The 26,758-nt window shown below is 34.1% G+C and overlaps 4 protein-coding genes across 19 annotated transcripts in view; 2 read left to right on the top strand and 2 right to left on the bottom strand.

Annotated features, from left to right (window-relative positions):
• Positions 1–5,562: 5,562 nt before the first annotated feature.
• Positions 5,563–9,779, top strand: LOC119685033 (dynein regulatory complex subunit 6). Its single transcript, XM_038099217.1, has 5 exons — positions 5,563–5,690; positions 5,841–5,918; positions 6,104–7,348; positions 7,410–8,006; positions 9,389–9,779. Exons 2-5 carry the CDS (start codon positions 5,868–5,870, stop codon positions 9,536–9,538), a joined length of 2,043 nt encoding a protein of 680 aa, XP_037955145.1. The 5' UTR covers positions 5,563–5,690; positions 5,841–5,867; the 3' UTR covers positions 9,539–9,779.
• A 525-nt stretch (positions 9,780–10,304) lies between these two features.
• On the bottom strand, positions 10,305–14,959 carry LOC119685030 (protein flightless-1). Its single transcript, XM_038099213.1, has 7 exons — positions 14,726–14,959; positions 12,763–14,470; positions 12,363–12,704; positions 11,220–12,306; positions 11,008–11,158; positions 10,664–10,942; positions 10,305–10,593 (listed from the first exon to the last, which is right to left on the bottom strand). Exons 1-7 carry the CDS (start codon positions 14,780–14,782, stop codon positions 10,459–10,461), a joined length of 3,759 nt encoding a protein of 1,252 aa, XP_037955141.1. The 5' UTR covers positions 14,783–14,959; the 3' UTR covers positions 10,305–10,458.
• Positions 14,960–15,529: 570 nt separating this feature from the next.
• LOC119685031 (zinc finger protein 431-like) lies at positions 15,530–18,333 on the top strand. 3 transcript variants are annotated; one of them, XM_038099214.1, is made up of 5 exons: positions 15,530–15,579; positions 15,750–15,986; positions 16,050–16,500; positions 16,561–16,680; positions 16,745–18,333. In XM_038099214.1, the coding sequence occupies exons 2-5, from the start codon at positions 15,768–15,770 to the stop codon at positions 18,133–18,135; spliced, it is 2,181 nt and encodes a 726-aa protein (XP_037955142.1). In that variant the 5' UTR covers positions 15,530–15,579; positions 15,750–15,767; the 3' UTR covers positions 18,136–18,333. The 3 variants fall into 3 exon arrangements, with proteins under 3 accessions (XP_037955142.1, XP_037955144.1, XP_037955143.1); XM_038099216.1 differs by having other exon boundaries at positions 15,544–15,579; positions 15,753–15,986; XM_038099215.1 differs by lacking the exon at positions 15,530–15,579 and having other exon boundaries at positions 15,645–15,986.
• A 115-nt stretch (positions 18,334–18,448) lies between these two features.
• LOC119685028 (ryanodine receptor) overlaps positions 18,449–26,758 on the bottom strand; it is a 47,657-nt gene continuing 39,347 nt past the window's right edge. For 10 of the 14 annotated variants that reach the window (XM_038099209.1, XM_038099200.1, XM_038099206.1 and 7 more), the window contains 8 exons: positions 24,637–26,728; positions 24,254–24,366; positions 23,007–23,355; positions 22,507–22,807; positions 22,055–22,165; positions 21,569–21,988; positions 21,305–21,506; positions 18,551–21,230 (listed from right to left, as the gene is read on the bottom strand). In XM_038099209.1, the coding sequence (XP_037955137.1) occupies positions 18,551–21,230; positions 21,305–21,506; positions 21,569–21,988; positions 22,055–22,165; positions 22,507–22,807; positions 23,007–23,355; positions 24,254–24,366; positions 24,637–26,728 (6,268 nt within the window). Of the gene's footprint in view, positions 21,231–21,304; positions 21,507–21,568; positions 21,989–22,054; positions 22,190–22,506; positions 22,808–23,006; positions 23,356–23,599; positions 23,710–24,253; positions 24,367–24,636; positions 26,729–26,758 lie in introns of all 14 variants that reach the window. The other 4 variants (XM_038099212.1, XM_038099201.1, XM_038099198.1 and 1 more) reach the window with 4 other exon arrangements.

The following is a 26,758-nucleotide window of genomic DNA, read 5'->3' as shown; positions in this document are numbered from 1 at the left end:
TGCACTAAAACGTAAGAATAAAGATAGTTCGCAAAGCCAGACCAAGGCCACCAGACCAAGAAAAAGGTACGACTCTAAATGCAGAGTTATACCTAAAGTTGTATATTAAGTGAATGTAGCTGTAGGCTTAGCTGTGCGAAAATTTACAATATTTACATCGCGAATCTTGTTGCTCTTAATTACAAATTGCAATTGAATCCATATGTTAATACTATGACAGTTTTAAAGCAAATAGTGCTTTTATAGAACTAAAAAATAAACTTCAGTAATTTGAAAGATAGATATCAGCAGGAATAACACCATATGGGTCTGGTCACATAATAATTGAACGTATGAAAAGCCTATTTGACTCTCCTCCTGCGGCAATACGTGCATGCCAACATTTGATCCAATTTTCCATACAAGTTTTATAGGCCGCCGAAGGTATGCCCTTTAGTTCACGCAGCGAATTCTCTTTTATGGCCTCTATGGTCTCAAAACGCGTCTATAGCCCTCGCAATGGCAATTTGATTCGGAGGAAGAGGAAAAAGTCACACGGGGACATATCTGGAAAGTACGGTGCTTGGTTGATAATATTGGTGGAGTTTTTGGCCAAAAACTGCGACACAACCAACGCTGTGTGAGCCGATAAGTTATCGTGGCACCACTCGGTCGATTATTGGTTGGTGAGCATGTCAAATTCATAGACCCATGTCTCATCACAAGTTATGATGCGTTCGATAAATGTGGGGTCACTATCTGCGTTGGAAATCATCTTTTTGTCCACATCACAACGACGCTTTTTTGAATGAAATTCAGCTTTTTTGCCACCAGTCGAGAAGCGACGCGTTTCAAACTAAAACATCAGTTAAAATGTGTTCGGCCGATCCATGTGAGAAGCGCCGGTGTTAAGCAACCCAATTAATCGTATGTACACAGTTAAAAACAAATGTGTTTCACAATTTTTAGAACCAAAATAACCGTCGAAATGAGAGATTACCAAATTTTATTGCAATTCTTCGTAAATGGTACAGACCATAAAATTCGGTCCAAAATATAATGTCAGCAACTTAAGTATATCAAACTAGCACAGTTTTTGTAAGAACGCCGTGAAGTATCTGTAAGTACAACTAATAACACAAAACCTCTGCATAAATTGGAGTGCGACGATGGCGGTTGGCACAAATAAAAGTACAGAACATGAACGACTGACCCCTAAGCAAGAATGTGCTTGGCCTCAGAGTGTGGCAAACTGGTCAATTTGGCGGTATAATAGGTCGAAGGTCGTGCTGACTTTCTGAGCTCAAACAACATAAAGCAAGTATGAGTGACAGTTGTTAATTTGGCTAAAATTACTGCTGGTTTTTACGAATTTCATTGAAACCTTCTTTCGATACAGTAAACTAGATTATGCTTCTGAAACCTTACACGCACACATTTACGACTTGTAAGGAAAGTGACTACATTTTTTATGGTCGTAAAACTATTTTAGTAAATATTTTCATGCGCCTTAAGTGTCGCTCTGATATGTTAGCCTTTGGCTTATTTCTGATGCCACGTTGCCCAAGTAATTTTAAATCCATTGCACAACAATAAAAATAGCAACCACTACGTACATCTAATGCATACAATTACTCCAACCAACTTTAAACAGCCCGCACGTGTTTATTGTTCATAGTTGAACAGAATTCAAGTATCTTCCATTTGCAGCTTTGTATCTTAATACATTTGCATACTCTTCGCATCTCTTCTGCTGCCCCAAAAAGTTTGGCTACCGTCTTGCAAAATGAGCCTTTTAAATGCATTTACAGATGCCGTAAACGAACAAATGCAGAATTTAATCAAATTACTTTAACGTAGTGGTTTCGACTGTGAGCATTTATTATTAAACGGATGAATTTCGTAAGTTTCCACCGACAATAAAGTGCATGAAATCTGAAAACCAAAATTATCCTATAAATTGAAGTTAAAATATGAAATAAAAACCAATTTTCTTACAATTCAGTTGCAAATTGTTTATGCAACAAAAATTGTTTTTTCTTTAACCAACTAAGTCAACAGGATTTCCATGAATTTCTGGAAATGGAAAATAAAATCATTTAATTTAAAAAAAAGAAATTCTTGCTGATTCCCACACATGTAATAGCGTAAAATTTAAATTCATTCACTTACTGCACTCACTGCCAACTTTAGGCGTCGTCGACGTCAACGCTGCCTTAAAGTTAGAAACTAGAGACCTTTGAGTGTTTAATAACTGGAATTATTCCAATATTTATTATAATTTGATTGGAAATAAAAAGATTATATTCATCCACATCTCAGACATATAAATGTATAATTTAGTTTATTGAGGTTTTATTTTTTTAATCTGAGAAATGAAATAGGCCTTAAATAGATAATGTCGCCAACGTCCTGAGTTGATCTAGCACCACGAATGGTTGGTTGGTTGGTTGGTTGCAGTAACAGGCCATTTGGTAACTCCGAATGTACCTCAATTAGCGATTTTCGCCGTTTTGTTACCACATTTCTCGCAAGAACCCTAGTTTAGAAGAGTAGAGACTAAATCCATCCCGCTGAATTTAGGTAATTTAATAGGTCTTTTATCTTCACCGTTGAGCAGTCTGATAAATTATCACAGAAGTATTTTCTTAAGAACCTTTATCTTCTAGACGCTAAAGCCGGGCATTCACATAGAAAATGTATTATTGTTTCTTTCTCCTGCGAGTTTTCACAACTTCTGCAATGAGGGTCATGGGGAATACGCAGTTTCTCTGCATGAGTTCATACACACCAATGACCAGTAAAAACTGCAGTAAGCCTTGCAGTGTTCACGCAATCCCTTTTGATGAGTTCCGAGGATTTGTTTTATTATACACCACGAATGACTTCAGCTATTTTATTATTCATATTATTTTATTATTCATATTTTATTCTATTATTTTATTATTTTATAGAGAACTACTACTATTAATTGAATTTTTGGCTGACAATATTCATTACAGTATTTTAAAAGCCTTCCCCATCTATTCAAATAAATACGCATAACATCAGAAATTAATTTTAAGTTAGTGGTTCAAGCATAAATTTCTATTATAAAGCCTTAAAATTATATTTGATACCTACGATAATAACTATTCCACTAAAAATTACCATTCATACCCTTCAATACCTTGGAATTCAATACCTTGATATCAGATATGTTTTGCAGGTCTATTAATTATAAGCACCTTAAGAAAGAAAATATAGTAAATTTGTGAACTCTAGGTTGTATTATTCTAAGTGTATCAATTATTTTTTTAACAAATTTGTTGTAGTTCATTAAATTAATTATAACAAGATTTAGCAACATACATAGCATATAAAGAAAGTTGCATTCTTTTTGATGTTATTTTTAAGATCCTTATATTAGTACACTCTTTCCTCTAAAACTAAAACTAATTCTTCTATCATATCTTTTTGCATAGTTAATCACTTTCTCCAGTGTTTCTTTTGTTTCATTATCAAAATTTCTAGATAATGTTGCTATTAAAGTATGAAAATAGAAATATCAGAATGGAATAGTTTTTATTTTTTTTATTTGTCAAGATGACTGTTTCCATTTGAACCTACACGCCTTCAAATCTTCAAATACAGTCAAATACATTTTACACAAACCAAATTCCACTCGTTGCCAATTTTAGAGATCTCTACTGAAACTGCTGTACTGTATCAAAGTTTGAATGACTAGCAATAAACAACACCTGTAGTGTATATGGTCAGATAGATTTCTACCAAACTTTTTTTTCGATGAAAAGTACAATTTCACAGTACACATCAGTTTTTCTAGTCTTTCCAATTTTTTCAGTTTTTCCAATTCAGATATATCGCCATTTTCCATGTATTCTGGGTATTTGCCCGGATATTTTACATATTATAATCACTGAAAGGTAAAATAAATGAAATATATTTTTTAATTAGCAAAGAGTAAAAATAACATAAACTGATTTACAGATATGCATCTCCAATATCCGAATCCTCAATAGGCAAAGTGTCTCTATCCAAAGAGTTGAATCTCCCAATAAGTAATAGGCTAACTTCATCGCTATCAAGCAAATACGATGGACCAGCTTTCTAAAAGAGTAAACTGTATAAAAAATAACCAAGATATAATGAAATGTGATATGCTGTACATTGACTGAAGAACAATAACATGGCAGGCAGATATAACTCCATATTTGTTCAACGCTGACGACATTGTACTGATAGGAAACATGTATCAGCACATCTGCAAAATATTGTAAGACCAATCTTGCGCAACAATTGGAAACTTAGTACCCTCTGTCCTGTTGTGTGATCACGTAAAATCAGCCGCTAGTGAAAGAGGTAAGGATGCTTCGGAATTGGAAATCGAATATTGGCGGCCCCTGCAAACGTCAAGATGACTATAACTTACGAATATGTAACTGAAATTTCCTAAACCTCTATGGAAACTCCACTTCTATACGACTGGTGAAAGCTCTCAATAAATATAAGTTTGATGGCACTATCATCCAGAAAATTTGATGCACAGACGAGGCTGCTGTAAAAGAGCAAACTGTGATGTCTACTATGGCTGCCATGCAATTGGACATGTATTTGGAAGTGAGTTTGTGGTTTTCAAGAGACTATCAAAATCAGTCCAGCGATTAACACCATTAAACGAAAGGCTTGCAATATTCCGCACAAATTCTTTAACATCATCTTAAGTGAAGCTCACGCGTCGACATAAGGAAAGAGAAAAGAGAAGAATGTCACATGAGACTTGAGAAAATATATAACCTAATTCCCGTGACAACGCTGAAATATTTTCGGGAATTTTAACGCAAAGGTCGGAAAAGAGAAAATGTTTGGTCCAACGGTCGGAAAACGGACGAAGGCTGATTGAATTCAATGCGACGCAAGACATGCTTCAAGTGTTCGTTCCGTGGTCCAAATATCAATTTGAGGCAGCTAAGGATGCGGCTTAATGCAGTCAACAATGTACATTCCCGTACACAAAAAAAACGTAACGTCTGTAAACTGCTATCATGATAGATAGCCAAAGTCTGCCGCTCAACTCTCATGCATAAATGTTACAAGAAAAAAGGTTGCATAAATACGTACAATCACAAAAGATTTTTTTTGGAATTTAAGGAATCTTTTATTATTCTTTGGGCTTCTTATATTATTCAATTTAATATTTCCATTTAAATATTTTAAACTAAAATAAATATTTTAAAAAACCAATACTATTATAATGATGTTAAAATATTGTTAATAAGCGAACATTCACAAACGCAAACAAACTCTACAAACGCAAACACAAATGAGTTTGTTCGCATTTGCTTCATCGGATAGATTGCCTTACAAATGTTCGTTCGTTCGCCTAATTTGCTATAAAGTTTTTTTCTCGTCTACACCAAAAATAATTCGGGCGCATTTGTGCAAATGTTCGTTCGCAAGCAATCGCTTTGATGTGGATGCACCTGCAACATATGCTATAAATTCAAATTCCGTTTTCCAACACTTAAATTTCACGTGTTAGAGCTCACAGCTGATTGTGTTTGTTTAGAGAAAATCTCGGTTCTTTTATTTATTGTATAAAAGCAAATAAATAACACAATATTTGTTTGAAGAAGTGTAAATAATAACATTAATAGAATTAATATATAGTAAATGTTATTCTCGAAACAGAAGAAGTGCGAGAGAGTAAAGTAATGAAGACAACATTTTAAATAAAATTATTCAGTTCTAATCAATTCAAAAAGTAAATAACCAAAGTTATTTGACAAAGAATACATTTATATATATTTTAATATATATATATATGTATATATATATATAATTTTGACTGTTTTGAATAGAAATCACGGAAATTAAGAAATTAAAAAATGGATTACTGTATTTCTTTGTATCCAGATTATGGAGATTTACCAATGGAGGTAAGCGAGTTATTTCACGCGAACGTAATTCTCACGTGACAGTCAGTCAATAGAGTGATTTATCATGATATATCGAGTGTAATTATAAAACTCAAATACAACAACCCCCCTCTCTTGTTGATAAGATATAAATAAGAGTAAACTACAATTAATTACCCTTTTCATTCCTTTGAATCATTTTGCAGATTATTTTGCACATATTTCGTTATCTTAACTACACAGACCGTCAAATGGCTGGTTGTACCTGCAAACGTTGGCGTGAAGCATTATTTGAACCGGAATTCAACAAAAAGCTGTTGGTGCGTTTCAGTAAATTAGGTTTCTCTGATCTGCACCCACCTGCCAAAATCTTTCTAAACTGTTACCGACCATTTCAAAACTATTACTTTGAAGAAGTCACTTTCGAACATGTCCAAGAAATCATGGCACACATTGGTCAGACAGCGTTAAGTCTCACTTTTGATAATGTAGACATGAGCGATAAGCAATTCTATGCAATAATGCAAAACTTCACTAAATTGCAGGAACTGTCCATTACGAGTTGCTCGCATCTTTTTATGTCAGGTTCCTTTCTGGAACGTGTTAATGACTGTACAAGGGAAAATACTACATTATCAAGTATAAAGCATTTATCTCTGCGACACAATCAGTATTTGTCAGATGCAATATTAATGCGTTTAACGTCGTTATTAAAGTGCATTGAGTCTCTTGATATTTCCGACTGTCATATATCTTATCACAATTCTATACAAAGACGTTTTTATCCAAATGATAGCAATATTGCACCTAATGAATCTATACTGACATTCAAATTTGTGTTGCTGGTATTAAGTCTGCATCAAGCACATATACATAAACTGAATCTAAGTCACAGTAGTGTGACTGGTCAAGCTCTGCTTGCACTTTCTGATTTAAAAGAATTGCAATTAAAGCATTTATATTTGGCCTATTGTCGGCAGTTAAATGTTCAGTACTTAACTACGTTCATGCAAACACAGCCAAAACTCACAGTGCTAGACCTTTCTGAAACCATGTGCGTTACTAGTGACTCAATTAAAGTTATAGTTTATTCAAATCCAATGCTAGAGAAAGTTATATTTTCTGGATGCATGAATCTAACAAACGATGGAGCAGTTTTGCTTGTCAATTTAAAGTATTTACAGTGCTTGGATATATCACGCTGCCAAGGGATCACAAGTGAAGGAATAACTCTCGGCATTGCTCAAAGCTGCAATGAGGTCTTGCGTGAATTACGAATGGGTTATCTTAAAGTTTGTGAAGAGTGCATCAAATGCATTGCTCAGAATATTCCCAATCTTACAGTTTTGATATTAGACAATTGTGTTAATGGTGTTACAGATGAATCTTTACAATGCATTATAAAGCACTTAAAATGGTTGACAAATTTATCTCTAGAAGAGTGTTTCCGGGTTGGTGAATTAATTTTACAATTTTTATTAAAAAGTTAATACTTATATTAATTTCTTATAGATTACTGATACTGCAGTTACCGGCATAAACATATCCAAAGTAGAATTACAAGCAACAAATCCCAGCATGTTAGAAAATTTTCATCCACCACCTAGAACAAATTTGGTTGTTCAAGATGAATTTTTGAAATCAAACCATTCAATAAAAATTTCACTACGAAGCAAAGCTGAGGAAGAAATTATACTAGATGCTAACCGAAAGAAAGCTATGTTTGCTGCTTATGAACTGAACTTAATAGAAGACTTGAATATTGAGGGTCACAGCATACAAAATCTCAAAGGTCTTCGTTCACTGAACTTGAGTGGTTGCACAAAAATAACTGACGTTTCATTGAAGTATGGATTGAAATTACTCGAGCTCCAATGTCTGATACTATCTAATTGCCAACAGATTTCAATCGTTGGCATGGAAGCATTAGTGTTAAATTGTCCATCCATACAGGAATTGAATCTGTCTAACTGTTATTGCATTAACGATAAATCTTTGCAAGTTATAACTACTAAACTAACACGTTTGCGTTCACTTAATATTAGTGGCTGCAGCCAACTTACCGATCATAGTTTAGATGCAATACTGATAAACTGCAAATGCTTACATGTAAGTAGAATAGATGCATAGTGTGGTAGAGATATCAGAGATGTTATAAAGCTTGTATTTTCCTATTAATATTATTAAATAATAGGCTATAAATGAACCGCGATTTAAAAGATTTATTGTGCGCCTAAATGCCCAACTAAAACAATTCTAAACTATTTATAAATGTAGGAATTGCTATGGGCTTAATTTTTTCTATTTAATTTGGGACCAAGATCCCGCTACCAAGGTAGACACGTCAATATCTTGCCGCCGTTGGGTAGTGGCATAGAACATGTTCTAATGTTTCGTTCTTCTCATAAGAGATTCAACAGGAATCACTTTCTGCCACACCTATATTCTTCATGTGGTAATTGAGTGTACAGTGTCCTGTAAGTAGTTAAATGTAGAGTTTAATATCGTTTCTGCTAAGGTTAAGGATAGCGTCAACTTTGATGTGTTCAAGAATAATAAATCTTCTTGACTGTCGCATGCCGGTTTGGAATATCAAGTGTTCAAATAGACTTCGTTTCTCCCACTCACATATTAAGTTATATATCTAGCTGTTCGTCACCTCACAGAAGGGCTCTGGACCAATGAAAGGAATACATGCATCCTTCTTTGACAAGAAATCTACCATTTCGTTGCCCTCATACCCAGCTTCACAAAACAAATTAATGTAGCAATACCCGCATACCTGAATAACCATTTCATTACAAATAAGTTTTACAGTTTTTGACATAAATACAATTTTTGAAAACGGTTCTTGAATCTTTATATGAACTGCATCATTTGAACTGGTTCTTCTTCATTATTTGTTAAATAATATTTTAAAACAAAAATCTGTGAATAATGTTTAATATGATATAGGTATTGAATTTGATTCGGTTCGGCTGATTCAGTTTATAGTCTTCCTTCCAACTGACTATTAAATGAGTTTTAAAAATAATTTTATTTGTTAGTTGATATTCACTTTAAAATCGTATGTTGAGCATTTCAAATTGTATTACATAACATTGATAATAACGGAATTGATTAATAAAAATATGAGTGACACTGCCAGGTCAGTTAAAATTCAGATGAGATATATTTTTCAGAAAACATAAAAAAGTTTCAGTGAAGTTTATCAATTTAGATGGTGCACAATAGATCAGTGCACCAGTGAACGCAAAGCAGAAAGGCCTTAGCCTTACCCATAAATCATTCCCGTTACCATCAATTTAGATATTGATATTTTTGTTATACAATCTAATGTTTTTAAAAAATGCCTTCTTTTAGAATTATTTAATTAAAACTTCATCAAAACTATTTCATTATATAAATTTATATCGTCAACTTTAAACAAAAATTTGTTTAAAATCATTTAATATGACCAAAGCCAAACTTTTAACGTGTTTATTTTATAGACATTATCTGTTCATCGTTGCCGCCTTATGTACACTGATATTGAGGAACGTCTATCCACGCTATCAACTTTACGGAATCTTAACATGGATAACAACAATAGCATAGACAATGCCGAGATTTTCCGATTGAAGAAACGCCTCGATTACTGATATTTTGCTGCAATTTTCATTGTTTTTATTTTATACTATTTTCAATTGTACAATTTCCGTTAGCAGAATTTTACTGGTAAACTTATTTGTTCACTTACTTATGCGATATTAATATTAATATTTAATTAATTTGTTGCAATATGTAACATAACAATATATGGTATATTGTTAATACAACTCATTCAAATACTTATATTTTTGAAGTTGTACTCAAATTTTTCATGCACGAGTTTTGCAATAAGTAAATGGATTTATTTTACTTATTGCAACTTTAGAATTAAAACTGTGATTTTAAAAACAACAAAATTAAACAATAATTTAAATGTAATTTATATTTAATGTTATTTATATGAAAAAATTCGTTCTTATTTATATTACACAAAACTATCATTTTGTTTAAAAAAGTTTAAAAATTATTTATCCATTTTAACTATTGTTTGTATTACTATTTTGCATTTGTTGAATATTGTTATATAACTGTTTTGAAGAACAAGAATTAAAATTATAGCCAACGAAATAAAATATAATTAATAAAAAAATGTTTTTTATTTTACATATTTCAATATAATTTATATTTTGCACAAAAGTAGAGAAAGATAAGATCTACAGGCGGGCGGTGCATTAAAATTTAAATCAATTAAAACATATAAACAAATGACTAGCCCATTTGAAAGTTGCCTGCATATATATTAAAATGAAATACTTTTCTTTAATAAATTATTTTATTAGTAAAGCGTGATAAGACAATAAAACTTTTATATGCATAAATACGTACGGTCATAAACGATAAATACTTTTATAAAGTTTAATATAGAAAATAAACAATAAAATAGAAATATTGCAATTGGAGGAATACAGGTATCATTGAGGGTTTATTTTTGTCATGCAAAAGCTTGTGCATTTCTTGCCGCGCAGTTTAATTATTCTGGCGGTGTCTTGTGTGCGCTCCAGCCATGGAAACATTTTGTAAAACGTTTCGATTCGTTGTTTTTAATAGATATTAGAAGTTTTCGCGATCGCTCGGGTTGCTTGATGCGCATATGTTGTACATAGACCTATAAATTTTGTGTGAAAATTGATGTTAACATAAGTATATAAAAAAGTATTTATTACGAACAAACTTACTTGTGCGGATTTATAAGCTAATTTTATTTCAACTTCGCTGCAACGAGATCCAAGCCACAAAAATACTTGATCTCCATTGTCTAAAATCATAATATCGTCATCTGCTAAATCATCTTGACAGAAATCTGTGCATTTCTCAGCTACAGTAAAATATCCTTTTTCATTAGAACAGCGGAAGAGGCGTGTATAATTCATATAATCAGCATTAGTGTCATATATTTTGCGACCACCTAAAGCCACCCAGAAGAAATTTTCTGGTTCTTCTCCTTCATTAAGAATCTATGTTAAACAAATAATTTTACTTATACAAAAATAATATATTTATTGACAATATAATGACTTACCTGCAGACTAACCCAGGGGTTATTAAACATGCCCTCTGCTATTTCTTGTATAAGTTTTGTTTCCTCTGCACTGGATTTGGAACCTAACCATACATAAACGATTCCGGATTGAGACTCGTCCTCGGTTTCAAAAGGCACAAAAAGTATGTAACTATAAAATAAAAAATAACATTATTTTCTTTTAACTTTTGCCAATAATGTTCCATGTTTACCAAAAAGCTGAGTTTAGATAGACAGCATCCGGCTGTATTTGTATAAGGCGGGTACATAATGCGCCGCCATTAGAGCGTAAATGGAAAAATTCAACAGCAGCCTTACCGTCAGGTGTTTTCGATTTATCTTTACGCTTACCGGTGTGAATAATAAATTTTCTTTTAAAATGTGCCATAAACTTTAAATTTTCTTGCTGCTGATGTATGCGCACAACTTCCAATTCTTCTCCGAACATAGCTTTAAATTTCTTCTGTAATGTAAAAGTGAATGTTAACCATCCCATATTTCCAGCATTTCTTCCTTGCCAAAAATAAACAACACATTGTATATCATCTTCTGGTGGAGGACGAGATTCATCACCTTCAGCTCCGTCTTCTTCATCGTAAGGTATACAATAACGACAGAGAAATACATAACATTCTCCTGTAAAAAAGTGCCCCAACTCTTCCTCCGGTAAACGGACAAACTTTTTACCTTCTAATACAAACGCTTCCATTGCTTCCAAATCATAATTCCAATCTTCCTCTAACTGTTCGGCTTCACTCAAAGGCATAGAATTTTGTCGAGGCGTAAACAAAGCCGCCAGATCAGCACGCGTTTCTTGTTTCCGCGCCCACTTACTCAAATCAGCGCCAGTTTTAGCTACAGAAGTAGCAGTACGTGTAAAATCTACTGCCATAACTTCATCCCAACCAGTAAATTTTGATTTAAAGATTTGCGTTTCAGTGCCTTCTTGGACGCGAGTCACAAGCGCATACTCTGGGCGAATAATCATAGTGAATAACTCTCGCGATAGCTTTAGAGCAGCCGCCCGAACTAATCGCGTTGATTTCTTCCCAAACCACACAAATAAGTCAGCAAAGCAATCTAATATATACACGTTTTTGCTATTAAGCAAAGTATGGACCAGTTTCTGTTGCGGTATTTCAACTTGAGGCAATTCTAAATAACCCATACCGAGTTGTACCTGATAGAGCCGTGCTGTAGTAGGAACAAATGTGTTAGCAACATGCTGAGATATCTTTACTGTTCCTGCTACACTGATGTCACATCCTAAATCCAGCCAAAATGATTCGCTCTCATCACCTAGAAAATAATTGTCCATATTTTTATTCTGTTTACTATATCAAAAATATTATTACCTTGCATTTCGACAATAATTTCACATTTATTCTTTCGTTCAGTTTTATTTATTTTTTCTGACATTAAACGAGCTTTTGAATTTAAAGTATTTTTCGAACAACGTCCGAGCCATATATATATTTTGACACCACAATCTAGTACAAATGCAAATCGTGGATCTAACGAGTTAAAGTCAACTGCTACAGGTTCTAAATGTATGGAAGATCCAGCGGCATGCACTCGGTAAAGTCGTGTGTTATATAACAGTTCTTCAATTGTGTAAAAACCAGTTGCAGTTCTCCCACCTTCAATATACGTTACTTCTGTGTCGAAGAGAGCTAAAAATTCCTCAGACTCGTCATCTGTAATAATGATTAGCATTAAAAATAATACCATTAATGTTTACCATTAATAATTTACTTTGTTCTTCACGAATTGTGCGACAACGCGCTCCTAAATAATTTCTTAGGTTTACAGCATGTATTGCAGCACAAGCACGTTTATCTAATGTTGCCTCATTACCAATCCAAAAATATATCTCCCATGAAAGTTGTCCCAAATCAACGTAGCATGTCTTTAATATTATATAGCAGTCGCCTTCATAAAATTTACCATGCGCAACTTCTTCAATTTTATTTGGTAAAAAATTTTCAATTTCCCAAATCGTTAGACCAGGCAATTGACCATCTTCTTTTTCAAAAAATTTTGAATAGTCCAGTTGAGGTTTTTCCAGTGATTCATCCCAACGTTTGGGTTTCAAAGATTCTTGGCGACTATCATCAGAATCTCCAATCCAAGATAAATTGAGGCCACTTTCATCTTTATCTTTGGCTACATCTTTCATTCCTTTAAGAATTTTAGCAGAGTCTTGATCCGATTCAGTTCGTGGACCACGACGCAACCGTATTTTACGTGCAGTAGAGTCTTTTGGAGTTGAAGCAGCTGGTACCGACGACGGTACTGTCGCTCCAGCCAATCTTAATTGAGTTTGTAATGAGAAGTCGATGTTGTAGTATTCAACACCAGCACCTTTTGTCATTTCAGTAGGTTTTGGCGGCATAACTAAATCTGGATTATTACGTAAATCTAATTGGTCTAAACCATCAAGTAAATGAATTGCATCAGGTAGGGTTATGAGACGATTGGAACTTAGATTTAATTTTTTTAAAGCTCCGCAACGACATAGACCTTCAGGAATCATTTCTAATAAATTATTTGAGGCAGAAAAAACCTCTAGAGAGCAAAGTTTACCAATACCTGAAGGAATTCCTTCAAAATCAATTTTATTATCATTAATAAATAACCGTCTGAGTTGTACTAGTTTGCACAGTGCTGACGGCAGCGATGTTAAATTATTACGTGATAGATTAAGGACCTCTAGTCGTTGCCAAAATTCTACGCTTGAGCTTAGTTCAGTTATCGCATTATCACTCATATTTAACCTTCGAAGATTAGGCACATTATAAACACAATCGGGCACTTTTGGTAATGCGTTCTGTGACAAGTCCAATTCAGCCAAATTTGACAAGCTATCCAAAGTAGTTGGAAAATTTAATAATGTTCGTTGGGTATTACGCATATTTAAAACTTCCAAACTTTGCAATGAGGGCAATTGTCTAAGCTGGAACAATTCAAGAGGGTTATCTGCTAATAGTAAGGTTTGCAAATTAATCAATCGTCGAGTTTGTGGTGGTAATGTTTCAAGTCGATTATGTGATAAATCCAGGAAAAGCAAATCCCTTAAATGAATGAACAATTGTGCTGGTATTGTTTCGATAGTATTATGACTAAGGTTAAGCACCAGTAAACTGCTTGCACGCTCCAAACCCTCAGGAATTTCTTTAAGTTTATTATGAGAAAGGTCAAGAGTGGTCAATTCATCCAATCTAAACAGTTCTGGTGGTATTCCACTGCTTTTGACTCGGTTATGCCTAAGGTTCAGAGAACGCAGGCATGACAACTCAGTGAGTTCACCAAAAAGTTTTTCCAAATCATTATTCTTTAGTGAAAGGTGTTCCAGCTTAAGCAAATTCCCTAATTCTTCAGGAATTTCTCGCAATTGTGTTTTGTCCAAATTTAACCATTGTAATCGTGTCATCAGCCGTAAGGCATTTGGAAATTTTTTATCCTACAATAAAAAAACATACATAAGTAAAAATAACATTGAATGTTTGTAAACAAAATTCGCTCTCTAGAATTCATGACAAATCAATCTGACAGTTGGTGCAGCGCAGCAGAAACTATCGTTAGCGATAAGCAATCTGATTTCTGCTGTAGTAATATCTCTTAGATTTCTCAAATTAGATATTTTATTTCTATGTATTTAGTACACAAATATATAATAATTTGTTTTCGATATTTTTTTCATTAAAAAAAAACTTACACTAAAGTCATTTTCGGTAAAATCTACGCCGCGTACAAATGGTAACACACCCGTCATTGTTAACTACGCAAACTGAGAGAACATTTTTTCGTGATATGTTCAGTGAGTGCTAAGCACTTTTAGCGTTTACGTTCAATTTTTACGGTCTTTTGCGGTACGTTCTTGTAGTAAAATTCATATAAGAAGTTACTTGAATTCTACTATTTTTCGTTACCATGCCTAAAATATAGAAAGAAAAACAAACATTCTTGTATTTTACTTGATAAATTTGTATAAGTAAAATTCAAATAAAACTGGAAATCAACATATCACTTTCAATCCTCTACATAATAAATAAAAAATTTTGCCTTAGATATGAGACATGATATTCTTATATTAAATGTTAATTGATTATTATATAAAAAGTATAGAAACGGACCTATTTAAAGATATGTTAATATTTTAAAGTTAAATGGCATATATTATGATCGAAATTCTGATGAACGCCAATGTATCTGCTATACCAGTTTAATTATGCTTTATGTTGTTATCAAGGAATACCAAGAAGGGATTCTTTGGTTGCTATGTGTGATGATGTGGATATTATTAATTGAATTTATCGAAAATTTTAATATCTTAATATTTATAATGGCGAATAAAAAATTGCATACTGTTTTTCTTCTTCGATTTCAGTAGCTTAAAATATATTTAAGGCTGGCGTAAACGGGATAAATAAGCAGTTTTATATTGCGAGTTCGCTTACAGTGAACATACCTCACATTTACAAAAAATATAAAATTATTCGAGATGTTTTAATATAAGAATTATATTCTATTTGAAATATATTAAATATATTTGTAGGATTTCACATTCAAGTAAGTAAAACTATACTATACTGTCTTTTTAGTAAGTGTAAATTGGCGAATAGGAAATGAATTTTACGTTGCAAAGTTGGTAGTACGTAAATGAGTTTGAAGCTATTATTTTGATATCGTGAAAATAATTTTTTGTAAATAAATAAATATGATAGTAATTTATCAAATAGCAGAAATTTTAATAAAAAATGGAACAACTGGAAGACGACCCCGTTATCCTAGATGAAAGCCAATGCTATTTAGTCTTGAAATGCTTTGTGTGTGACCACGCTTTTGATGAAGGAGAAGAGTCTTTGTTTTTATTTAATTGTCGTGTGGAAGAAAAAAGTCAAATTGAATATTCGGTATCAACAATTCTGTCAAATATACTAGGTTTTCATATTAACGAATCAGATACGCATTCACGGGTATGTGACTTTAAAATATATATAATATGTAATATGTGACTATAATTTCTATTCTATATATAGTTCCTTTGTACTTCATGCTATGACGACTTGCTAAATCATGACAGACTTGAACAACAATTATTTGAGCTACGAAACAGTATTATACGTATGTATAATGTTACTGCAAAACGACTTGGCCTGGCAATTGTACCAACCGACTTAAATGACGCATTAGAAATGCCATCTGCTAATGAAATTCTCTTAGATATTGGACTGGAACAAAAACGAGATACTAAACCTAACTTTGCAAATTTAAATCACAAATTTGAAGGTAGCATAAATCAAGCTACAAATACTGAGTTGCCAGAAGCTCAGCAGTTATTTATAAAAGAGGAGCCGCAAAGGTTTTTTAGTGAAATTCGAGGGGAAAATTTACAAAACAAGAAAGAAACTCAATTGATTTTACCTGATAGCTTAAATCTTCATTATGCCATAAATATACCAGTTGGTTTAGTAGATGAATCTATTGATGGTGTGTCTCATATATGAATTATTTTGGATTGATATTAAAAATTAAATATTTTTGTTTTAGATCTTATTGTTTACGATAATAGTAGTGATCAAACTTCTTTAATTTCTTCAGCCTTGAACTATAACCAAAATAACGAGAGTAATACCTGTCTACCAGACTATGTAGATAATTGTAAAGATGGTGAGTAAACTATATTTAAATATTTTCTACATTATACACATAAAAAATGTTTATTTCATACTAGATTTGGTTGTAGTAGTTGACATGGACCAAAACCATGAACACGAGCATACTGTAAAAACCTTACTAGTGTCCGAAGGAAATTCTAAACACGAACTAAAGTACGAACGAAATAGCAATAATTATTGTTGCTTAACCTGTAATGTAGCTGAAGAATTTGATGCTGAATCATTTGTGGAACACATGCTTTCCGTTCACAGTATACATTTTTTCATTTGTGATATATGTAATGTTGGTTTCACAAATAATCAAGATCTCCATCAACATTTAGAGGAACACTATAAAAAACTATCAAATGGGGCTCAGTTAGAGTGTAATGTTTGTACAAAAAAATTCGAAAATCCTCGTCAATATCGTATTCACAAGCGAATGCATGGCAGCTTTGGGAAAGTGCACGAATGTGTTGAATGTCATAAACAATTTAATTCAAAGAAGGTGTTGGATGAGCACATGAATATTCATACTGGGTTACGTCCTTTTAAATGCAATCTTTGCCCAAAGGACTTCGCTTCAAAATACACATTGCAAACACATGTGAAAATTCATTCTGAACGATTACGACCTTTTGAGTGCGATGAATGTGACAAAACGTTTATGCATCACCAAAATTTAGTTCAGCACAAAAAACTGCATACAAACACGAAGGATTTCGTATGTGATATTTGCAATAAGGCGTTTTTCACGAAACATAATATGGAATTCCATAAAGTTATTCATACTTCAAATCGTCCGTATAATTGCACTACATGCGAAAAATCGTTTGCTAGAAGAAATGAATTAAGAGATCATGAACGGATACATACTGGCGAAAAACCGTTTAAATGTGACATATGTTCTACGTCATTTGCACAACGTTCGAATTTAATGTCACATAAAAAATCAACACATTTCAATGAAAAAACACACGAGTGTGAAATCTGTCATCGTTCCTTTAAACGTCGACGTTTACTGGATTATCATAAAAAAGCTGCACATACAGGTGAACGTCCGTACAAGTGCGATATGTGTGGTTCGGGATTTGTTTACCCCGAACATTTTAAGAAACACATGCGAATACATTCAGGAGAGAAACCTTACGAATGTGAAGTCTGCGGTAAAAGATTTAGTAGTAGTGATAACAGAAATGCACATCGCTTTGTGCACAGCAATAAAAAACCTTATGAGTGTATGGAATGCGGTGCTGGATTCATGCGAAAACCATTCTTGCTTGCGCATCTCAAGCAAACGCAGCATATCAGTGAGACTATCATAGTTAATCAACCTCAAATACAGGGTACAAGTTACCTTGAGTTATTCGATAATTTGGTAGAAAGTGCAGTAGATCCATTAGATGAGTTAATAGAACATGTGAAGGAAGAATATGATGAAATTGATGTGCAGGATACGAATATATAATGGCTTCTGTAGAAACGCATATTGTAACCTAAATTGGTCAAATACCCCTGTGTGCGGTGTGCTATTTAGTTACGTACAAATCTACGTATCAAAAATCAAAATACAAACGTAAATATTTTTTTCATATTTTCTAATATTATTGTGATTATTTTTTTAAATAAAACAAATGTACAATTCAATGTTCATTAACAAACAATAGATTGAGGAGTTATCAATCAATATATCTAAGTTGAAATAACAATAAAATATTTTATTTTAATATATATCGTAGAAAAAATGTTTAGTTTAATATACATATTATTTAATCAATATCATTGCAAAATAGTATTAAAAATATTGCATTTTAAAATTATTACGAGTATATATGTACTACATATAAACAATTTAAAGATGTTTCAGCCTCGTTTTGCAAAGATTATCCGCTACCTCCACCACCAGATAATTCATCCTCGTACTGTTTACGGAAGCAATCGCCTACTGGAAAGAAGTCCCAACTTCGCTGTTGATACATGTTCCAAACATAGGTTTCTTGTCCTGTATATTCAGTATCAGGTTTATTAATCAAGTGCATCAGGAAGAACATGTAGTTTGCCAAGTTATGTTCCTTTTGCACGTGCGTATCGAAACCGTGCGGCACTATATCGAAGAAATCTTTTCCCATGCCACATATAAAGCAATTTGATTCCATATTTTCTTTCACAGACTCCAGCTGATCACGCAACTCACCAAAGGCATCAATGATTAAACCTTGAATAATGGCCAGTAATATAACAATAACAAAGAAGAAGAAAGTTATGTCGAAAAGAATGCGATAGACCTCATAATCGTCGCCATCAGGATCTCCAATTTCATCACCAATACCTCCACCTGCTCGCACGCCCTTATATAAATGGAATACGAAGCATGTCAACATATCATGACATTTTTTGTCGACTTCTTCGTCCTCTTCTTGAATGTAAAACTTACGGAAGAAGTTAAAGGCAATCACAGTGTAAATATACACAATAATAGTTAAAAGCATTACAGTTAAGACAAGCTGTTTGCCATTGTGCGTTACTGATTGTAAAATGGTACGCAATGTCTTGAAACCAACAGCCACGTCGAGCAAGTGAGCTGCGAAGAAAAAGTTGTTGAAATTGCCCATTACTGAAAACACGAAGTACCATAGTGAGTAAAGGAACGCATTATCTGTAAATGTAACACCTGCTTTCCACACTTGATAGCGCCAGTCAATGTTCATAATATACTTAACTAAACCTCCCTCTTCGCTTTCTTGTGCCATAAATGCGCTTTTTTCCATGCCGAGAAGATTAGATATAGAATCAAAATCATAGGTCTCGCTGTACTTTTGTCGCACTTTCTTTTTGACAAATTTGTCCCAGTAATTAACTGGAAATGATTTTGCCGATATAACTAATTTATCCCAATGCGATTTGAAGTCGTCATCTTCGGGTTGTTCAGCTATAAATAATCCGTCAAACTCTAAGCGGCGAGCAATTTCTTTCTCTCTCTTGAAAATGGCAAGTGGCACTTTGAGATGATAGTAAGCTATGAGCATTGCTAAAGACACTAGACTGTGCAACATGGCAGCAATGCGTATAACATGTTCCATGTAGAAAAAATCTTCATCAACATGCACTAACTCTGGTATATCGTCGTCGCCACCGTCACCTTCACCGGAACCTTCTCCAGATCCGAAGCCAGATCCTGTCAATCCTGCTCCGGAACCTGATCCCAAAATCAATTCGTCGTCACCAGACGCTTCTTGTTCTTCTCCTAGAGATGTTACTTTATAAAAGAGCAACATAAAATTTATGCTGAAGGCTAAGACGAGTGCCACGTATTTTAGATTGTAAAAATTGCGCGCCAAGAAACTAACTGCTCTGTGAGTGTATTGAGAGAAGTCTATCTGATGAACAGCGGGAGTTTCTTGCGCGGATGCTGATGTCTTTTTAGCTTCTGCTTCTATAGAAGCCATGGCTGCTTCTTGTGCTTTCTGTGCTTCTTGGCGTTCGAGTGCTGCTTTCTTTGCTGCTTCTCCACCAAGTAAATCAACAATTGATACTGGCTCTAGGTGCTGCTCTCCTTCAACAAGAGGCTCACCTAAAAGTGTGCCGTCTTCAGGACTTGATTCGCCTGTTTCTTCAATTGAAGACGTAGGACTTCCACTTGGTGCTTCATGAGGCGCCATTTTGTACTGTCCATTTTCTTCCTTACTTATATCTAAACCGAATGCTTGCAGCGTACCAGGAGGTTCTTCTATAGGTAATGGGGGTAATGCTTTTCCAAATGTTTCTTCCACCACCATGGGTGCTTCAATTTCTTCTGGAGCTGGACCACGCATCAAATTCATAAGTATACCGAAAATGTATCTAACTACGCAGAAGTTTCCATACCCTGTGTAATAGAACATATATAAAATTATCTTAAAGAAGCCTATAATTAACTCTGGAACTGATTTCGTTTGCATAACTGTGATTTGATGTTTGATGTTAGCTGGACTTAACATATGTACACCGAATTTGAGACCATCTTTTACTGCTTGTATGGTACGTCGTATGGGGTCACGAGCTGCACGTTCCTCTTCTTCCTCACTCATATAGGAGCTATATGCCGTGTCACGTTTGACGTTACCGCTACTGTCATCAGTTGCCATAAGACCTGAAGCGTGAGTCATTTCAAATATTGCATCTTCACAGAAATTTACAAATGCTTCTAGCTTTTCTTTATCACCGCCTTCAGTGACAATTGAGTAAAAGAACGCTCGTTTTGATTCCTTAATTTGCGGTTTTTCCCATTGTTCGATATTAGAATCTTTAATTTCGAAATAAACCCGTTCAATACGTTTTGAACTACCCAAAATTTCAATGCGACCAAGGAACGGTTCAAAGTAGTTTAATACAGAACCGGCGGTTTCTAAGAAACGCGCCAGACGTGGTTCATTCGGCATATGTTCACTAAGGTTTGTCAATAGTACAGCCAAGTTGAAACCGATTTCCTTTGATGGTTCATGGAAACGGTCGACGAAGGCACCATAATCAATTTTACCCTCGTGATTCCGTTCGCAACATGCCAAAAGAAAATCCATTTCTTCCCTAAAAGAAAATTAAATTAATATATTTTAGAGTATTTAATATTTTTAAATTGAGTATGTTCTTCATTATCTTACAGTGTATAATTTTTAGACTGTTCCATCTTATCTCTAAAATCTTTTGGTGTGACCCAACCTTCATTCTTTATGTCAATTTCTTGGAAACTTGGCGATTCAATTAAGTCTTTTAATTTCAAGAACATATCGAAATATTTCAAGATCAGTTCCACGTTTCCAGCTGATTCAACAAGTGTGTCTACCATTTGTTTGCCAATAGTTCCTGAAAAATATTTAAATTTATAACATTAAACATTTAATAGAATCAATGATTCAGTATCATACCATTCACAACATTTCCTTCCAGCATTGAAAGCATCATAGTGATCATATCCTTTTGTAAATTTAATAGTTCCTTCAGTAAATCGACTTGACTCGAGTGCTTTGAAAGTTTTTCTTGCATATGAGAGAAAAGGAAAAGAAAACCGCCTACTGCATCCCACAACCTAGAGTGGGCCAAAGCTTGTTGATTAAGAGTGCAAGGACCTTGAATAACTTCAGTGAGTGTGTTGAAAACTTGGCTGGCCACTCCAATTGCTTTGAAAAAATTGGCTTTCCCTGCAGGATCAATAATTTCTTTACTAGAGTAATGCCAGTAAAAATCCATTATGGATTCTTGCAAACGCAGCAGATAGTCAACAGTACAGATCACAACGTTGACGGTTGTTGTATTTCCCGCCTGCGTGCGCAAGTAATTCTGCCAATCTGAATGAAAGTGGGAATATAAACATATCAATTAATTTTATAGTAGAAAATTAATTGATATGTTACCTAGATTATGACCTTCACACGTTAGTTGTATGAAACGAAACAGAGCACATGTAAATTCAGCATCATGCATGTTCTTTTCGCCAGCTGCGCCTTCCGATCCAACACCAAGACCTGCACCCGCACTTGGAATGTACTCTTTGTTGTGCAATTTTTACAATTGTGTGAGAGGACGATAAGAGGATGCATGCGGTTTGTGTTTGTGGATGACATTTGAGGGTGGGTTGTATTTTAACGATAAACATAATACCAGGACACGGGGGGATATTGGTAATATAATATAACAATGTTTTGGAAAAATAAATAAAAATTAAAAACTGAAGGTATGAAATAAAAGTCATGAGAACTTTTTAAACTGAACTTTAGAGGAACATACACAATGAGTAAATGATATGGGATGTGAACTGGATTTGTGGTAGATTTGAGATTGTATAATAAGTAAACTGAAAGTTTACCTTCTGCTTTGGTGTTCCGTTCAAACGCATCTAAATCTAATACACTGCAAGAATTCATTAATCCAGCGATTGAAGTAAAAAAACCAACATCTTTTTTCTCTTTTAGATGGTTTAACATTCCCAATTGGATATCAATGTTACCTCCTCGTAAGATCGCAATGCCAAGGTTAAGAGTTGTCATTACCATTTCTGATGGAATTCCTTTAGAAGCTGATATGTGCAACAAGACCATTTCTGCTACACCTCTATTGGATAAACGAGCTTGATGGAAGAGAAGCTTTTGCTTCTCCATTTCTTGTTCCTTAAAATCAATAACAAATTAATGTTAAATATTAAAAACTAGTTATAGACAGTTAGTGTTTGTTAACGATAAATCATTTGCGTCGTTACACTTTTATATTAACATTATTTACCATTAATCGATCCTGATCCGATCGAAAGTTGGCATGAGTAAAAATGTACTTTGATTAGCAATGCTAGTTGATTGGACTTATACTCACATGTATGCTTGTTCCTTCGCCTTCTTCTCCACCTTCTCCACCGCCTTCTTCATCACCACCTTCTTCTTCTTCCTCACCGCAAGACTTAGCAGCAATTTGGGCATAAGACATATAAAGAAGATCTTCTTGAAGAGCACCACTTCGTTCAGTCATAGCACCGCGGCAGAAAGTTGTTACTAACTGCGTTAGTGGATCTGGTTTGCCATCAGTTTCTTCTTCCTCCTTCTTGGACTTTTCAGATTCCTCGAATGTTTGAGTAAGATCTTCAATCATTACTTCCTGTCCAACGTTTTCTTCTTGCAACCACTGTTCGTAATATGTGCGAGCAAAAATATTGCAAGCTCGGTGTCTGGTTGAAAATGGGAAGAATTAATTTTATATAAACGTTTCAGAAGCATTCATATATACAGAATTGCAGCATGCGTTTAGTTTAAGGTTAGTTTATCGATTAAAGTTTTTAATATTATATCTATTCAAAACGCAAACGCATTCTACTCGTATACTATATATAAATATTCTAATACAAAACTGAAATTTGCCAAAATCTAGCAATTTTGTTTTGGAGCAGATAGAATCATACAGGTACACCCCACCTGCTCACTCGATAAAGATGTTTGGCACGCAAGCTTGATAGCACCACACGGCGTCGGGCCAATGTAATTTTTGAACTCCAACGTTTAGAATTTTGCTTAGATCGATACGCCTAAAGGAATCAAGGACACAATATGGTATCAATCATACAATAAGCTTAAAGTTAGCAGAAGTAAGACATTAGTATGAAGTTGGTTAAAAATTAACATACAAAAAAAAAAACAAACAAGTGGAAAAATAAATACAATAAATTAAAATCTAGTTTAAAGGAGTGTGTCGTGTTTCTTCTTCAGTCCATGATCCAATTAATGACTTAAATTTATATAGATTTATTTATAAATATTTGTTTAATTTCTATAGATTCGATGTAATTGAAAACAAATTGAATCAGAGAGCAATCCATGCTTTTCTACTGTCTATGACCTTAAATGACCTTAAATTTATCCAAAACTTTTCCAAATGTCATCACAATTTCGAAAGATTTTGTACTTTCAGAAATTCTTTTAGAACATGGACAGAAGAGAACAATCAGCAAATGAATCAAACAAGGCTTCAATTGAAAGTTGTGGGATGTGGTTAGGCTTATTTGTGTAGCGAACGTTTCGTTTATGCGCGAAACTTTTTGATTTAGCTTAAGTAAACGTTTTTTTAAAAACCTGGGTAGAGAATGTAACGATGTCTGACGGAAGCATGCGATTACAGCACGTTTCCTTTGTATGGATACGACACTCCGGTAGACGTTTCTGCTCTGCTGTTGTGGATGGTCGATCTGTAATTGGGGTTTCACGGTCAAGATCGTTTCAAATATGTAGGTGTTTGGGATTATTGATGTGTGTATAAAATAAGTTATTTAAAAAAATATGTGAAAAGATTGTTTAAAAATGAATTAAATTAATTTAATTAAATAAAAGTATATTATAAAAGAGGAGAAAGTTTAAAATATACAATATATGAATTTGGATACTGAAAAATTATTATTTGAAATTATTTCAAAGTTGTATAAGAGTTGAAACATTCTGTGTAAGATCCTTCAACTTACCATGTGAAGACCAAAAAGTACTTTTGCCATTGCTACGATACGGTCCACTGTTTCCTCTGTTTTGTCTTTTTTTTCGTTTTGGTTTGATGACTTTTCCACTGCTTGTTCTTCGACCGGTTCTTCTGTTTTTCCCAGCTTGGAATAAAGATAATGCTGCCAGGACATTTCATCTGATGGATCAAGTTTGTCGGGTAAAGTTAATTGATTTCTAGCAAATTCGATGACGTCATATTCTGGCATTTTTTTCAGGTATCGATCCTTACAATGCTGTACCAGTTCTTGTTCGCGACCTGCAAACAAATTCAGTCCAACTGGCAGTAAACGTTTCAGACATGCCACCATAAGACTTGCTTGCACTTCTTTGTCTTTATCGCGTTTTTTGTCTCGGTTTTTCTTCTTCTTTTTAACTTTGCCCCCAGTCACAGGTGCACCTTCAGTGATTGCTGACCGACGAGTTGCGGTAGGCATAATTAAGGCCATATTGTCAATTTCATTGGCAGATATAAAATTCTGCTCTTCTTTTAAAAAGTATTGACTCTTTGACCAAATATTGAAGATTTCAGCTACATGGTTATATAACTCTTCGGCTTCAGGAATATTATCCTTCAACCAGTGATTGCGTTGTAAGTCTACATATTTAATTAGCAACGGATAAAATGAGTATATATCACGCACCAAAAGTTGCCAATCTTCTTGCAATTGTGTTTCCACTTGAGATGTATCATCTGTAGCTGACTTAATAAATCCTCGCATACTCTCTTCTTTGTGGAACATATTTTCTGTTCGTTTCTTTACGCGCTCAGCTAAAGGTAAAAATGGATCCTTTAATAACTCTTCTGAGGTATTGATAATAATTTGTTGAGTATATGCAGCAATTCTAGTCATCCATGGAGCGTTATCATTGCCAATGTTTTTTTTAATCATCTTTAAAACATTGCGGAGTAGCGAATTCATGTGATCAGCGGTAACCATAGTAACATGGTTTCCACTAGTAGGGCTTACATTGTCTGGTCCTTGTGCCCACCAAAATGGCAAATATGAGCAAAGTAATGGTAATATAACATCAATTATATGCGGTGAGTCATTGTATTTTTTGTCCGATTCGACAAATTGGTCAACTTCACTAAGTATGGTTTCTAAATTAGGCATGCAGCTTTCCATTTTTACCATTATATCTTGTGCTTCCAGTGAGTGGTCTGCAATGCGGTTGAGCAGTGAGAACTGATTATGCTTGTTAAGATGAGGCTCTAGAAATGCGACTGGAAAACAAGAACTATAAGCTCCTAAACACGAACCCAAAGCAGGACGATGTCTTTCAATTTCCGTTTTTAAGTATTTTCGTTCATGAGTAAGAGTACCATCAGTTCCGAGATGATAAAGTGCTGCCAAAATTTTGTATGAAGCTACCTGTATTTCATCCAATAAAAGATCGCTACCATAATCACAGGCAGCCAAGTGATCAAACATTGCAGTTAATACTGGCAACACAACTTGGTTTACATATGTTAGAGAAGTAGATGTTTTCAGATGTGTGCCACGTAAATGACTGTACTTTCCATCTTGCAAATTCAATATTGTATTGCCTAAATCGTCGGCAGTTTGATTGAAAAATGTTAGCATTGACGTGCGTATGAATTCCGGACAGTTTTTGACTACTGTTTTTGCATCAATACCTTTGACTAGCACTTGTAAACAGCGCACTGTTATGCGCACATCCGGTCCAAAAGCACTTAGTCTATTCCGAAGCAATGATGCTAGCTTACAAAAGATTGAAGCAACCATTTCTTTTTCTTTTAGCGATGCGGCTCCTATATTATTAGTAGCAGTAGCAACAGCAATAAAATAGTTTCGATGAGTTGAAAAATATTTTTCCATTAAAGGCAGAACAACTTTTGAAAAGAATTTTATATCACGGGAAGCTGTCTTAAAGGATGTACGTCGACTGAATGTAGTGGACGGTTTTAAGAGCTTCATGTTAATGGTGGCGCGATCTAAATATTGTATGAGTTTTTCAAGTAAGGAGTACGAGAATCTTAACTCTACTGCTGGTTGAGTGGCTCCACCTTCCTCCATTATCCCACCTCTGGATGGCCTTTAATTACATATTATTATTTTCTAAATT

Source organism: Teleopsis dalmanni, chromosome 2 (assembly GCF_002237135.1).
Source record: "Teleopsis dalmanni isolate 2A chromosome 2, ASM223713v2, whole genome shotgun sequence".
Lineage (NCBI taxonomy): Eukaryota > Metazoa > Arthropoda > Insecta > Diptera > Diopsidae > Teleopsis > Teleopsis dalmanni.
Note: the sequence above shows the minus strand (reverse complement) of the source record. Positions and strands in the feature narration are given on the sequence as shown.

Excerpts from the sequence above, each read along its gene's own strand:
- LOC119685033 (XM_038099217.1), top strand. The coding sequence starts at position 5,868 with ATGGATTACTGTATTTCTTTGTATCCAGATTATGGAGATTTACCAATG. Across the intron at positions 5,919-6,103 it reads ATGGAGATTTACCAATGGAG|ATTATTTTGCACATATTTCG; the intron begins GTAAGCGAGTTA and ends ATCATTTTGCAG. Across the intron at positions 8,007-9,388 it reads TAAACTGCAAATGCTTACAT|ACATTATCTGTTCATCGTTG; the intron begins GTAAGTAGAATA and ends TTTATTTTATAG.
- LOC119685030 (XM_038099213.1), bottom strand. The coding sequence starts at position 14,782 with ATGACGGGTGTGTTACCATTTGTACGCGGCGTAGATTTTACCGAAAAT. Across the intron at positions 14,471-14,725 it reads TTACCGAAAATGACTTTAGT|GATAAAAAATTTCCAAATGC; the intron begins GTAAGTTTTTTT and ends TTTTTATTGTAG. Across the intron at positions 10,594-10,663 it reads TAGCTTATAAATCCGCACAA|GTCTATGTACAACATATGCG; the intron begins GTAAGTTTGTTC and ends CAAAATTTATAG.
- LOC119685031 (XM_038099214.1), top strand. The coding sequence starts at position 15,768 with ATGGAACAACTGGAAGACGACCCCGTTATCCTAGATGAAAGCCAATGC. Across the intron at positions 16,501-16,560 it reads AGTAGATGAATCTATTGATG|ATCTTATTGTTTACGATAAT; the intron begins GTGTGTCTCATA and ends TTTTTGTTTTAG. Across the intron at positions 16,681-16,744 it reads TGTAGATAATTGTAAAGATG|ATTTGGTTGTAGTAGTTGAC; the intron begins GTGAGTAAACTA and ends ATTTCATACTAG.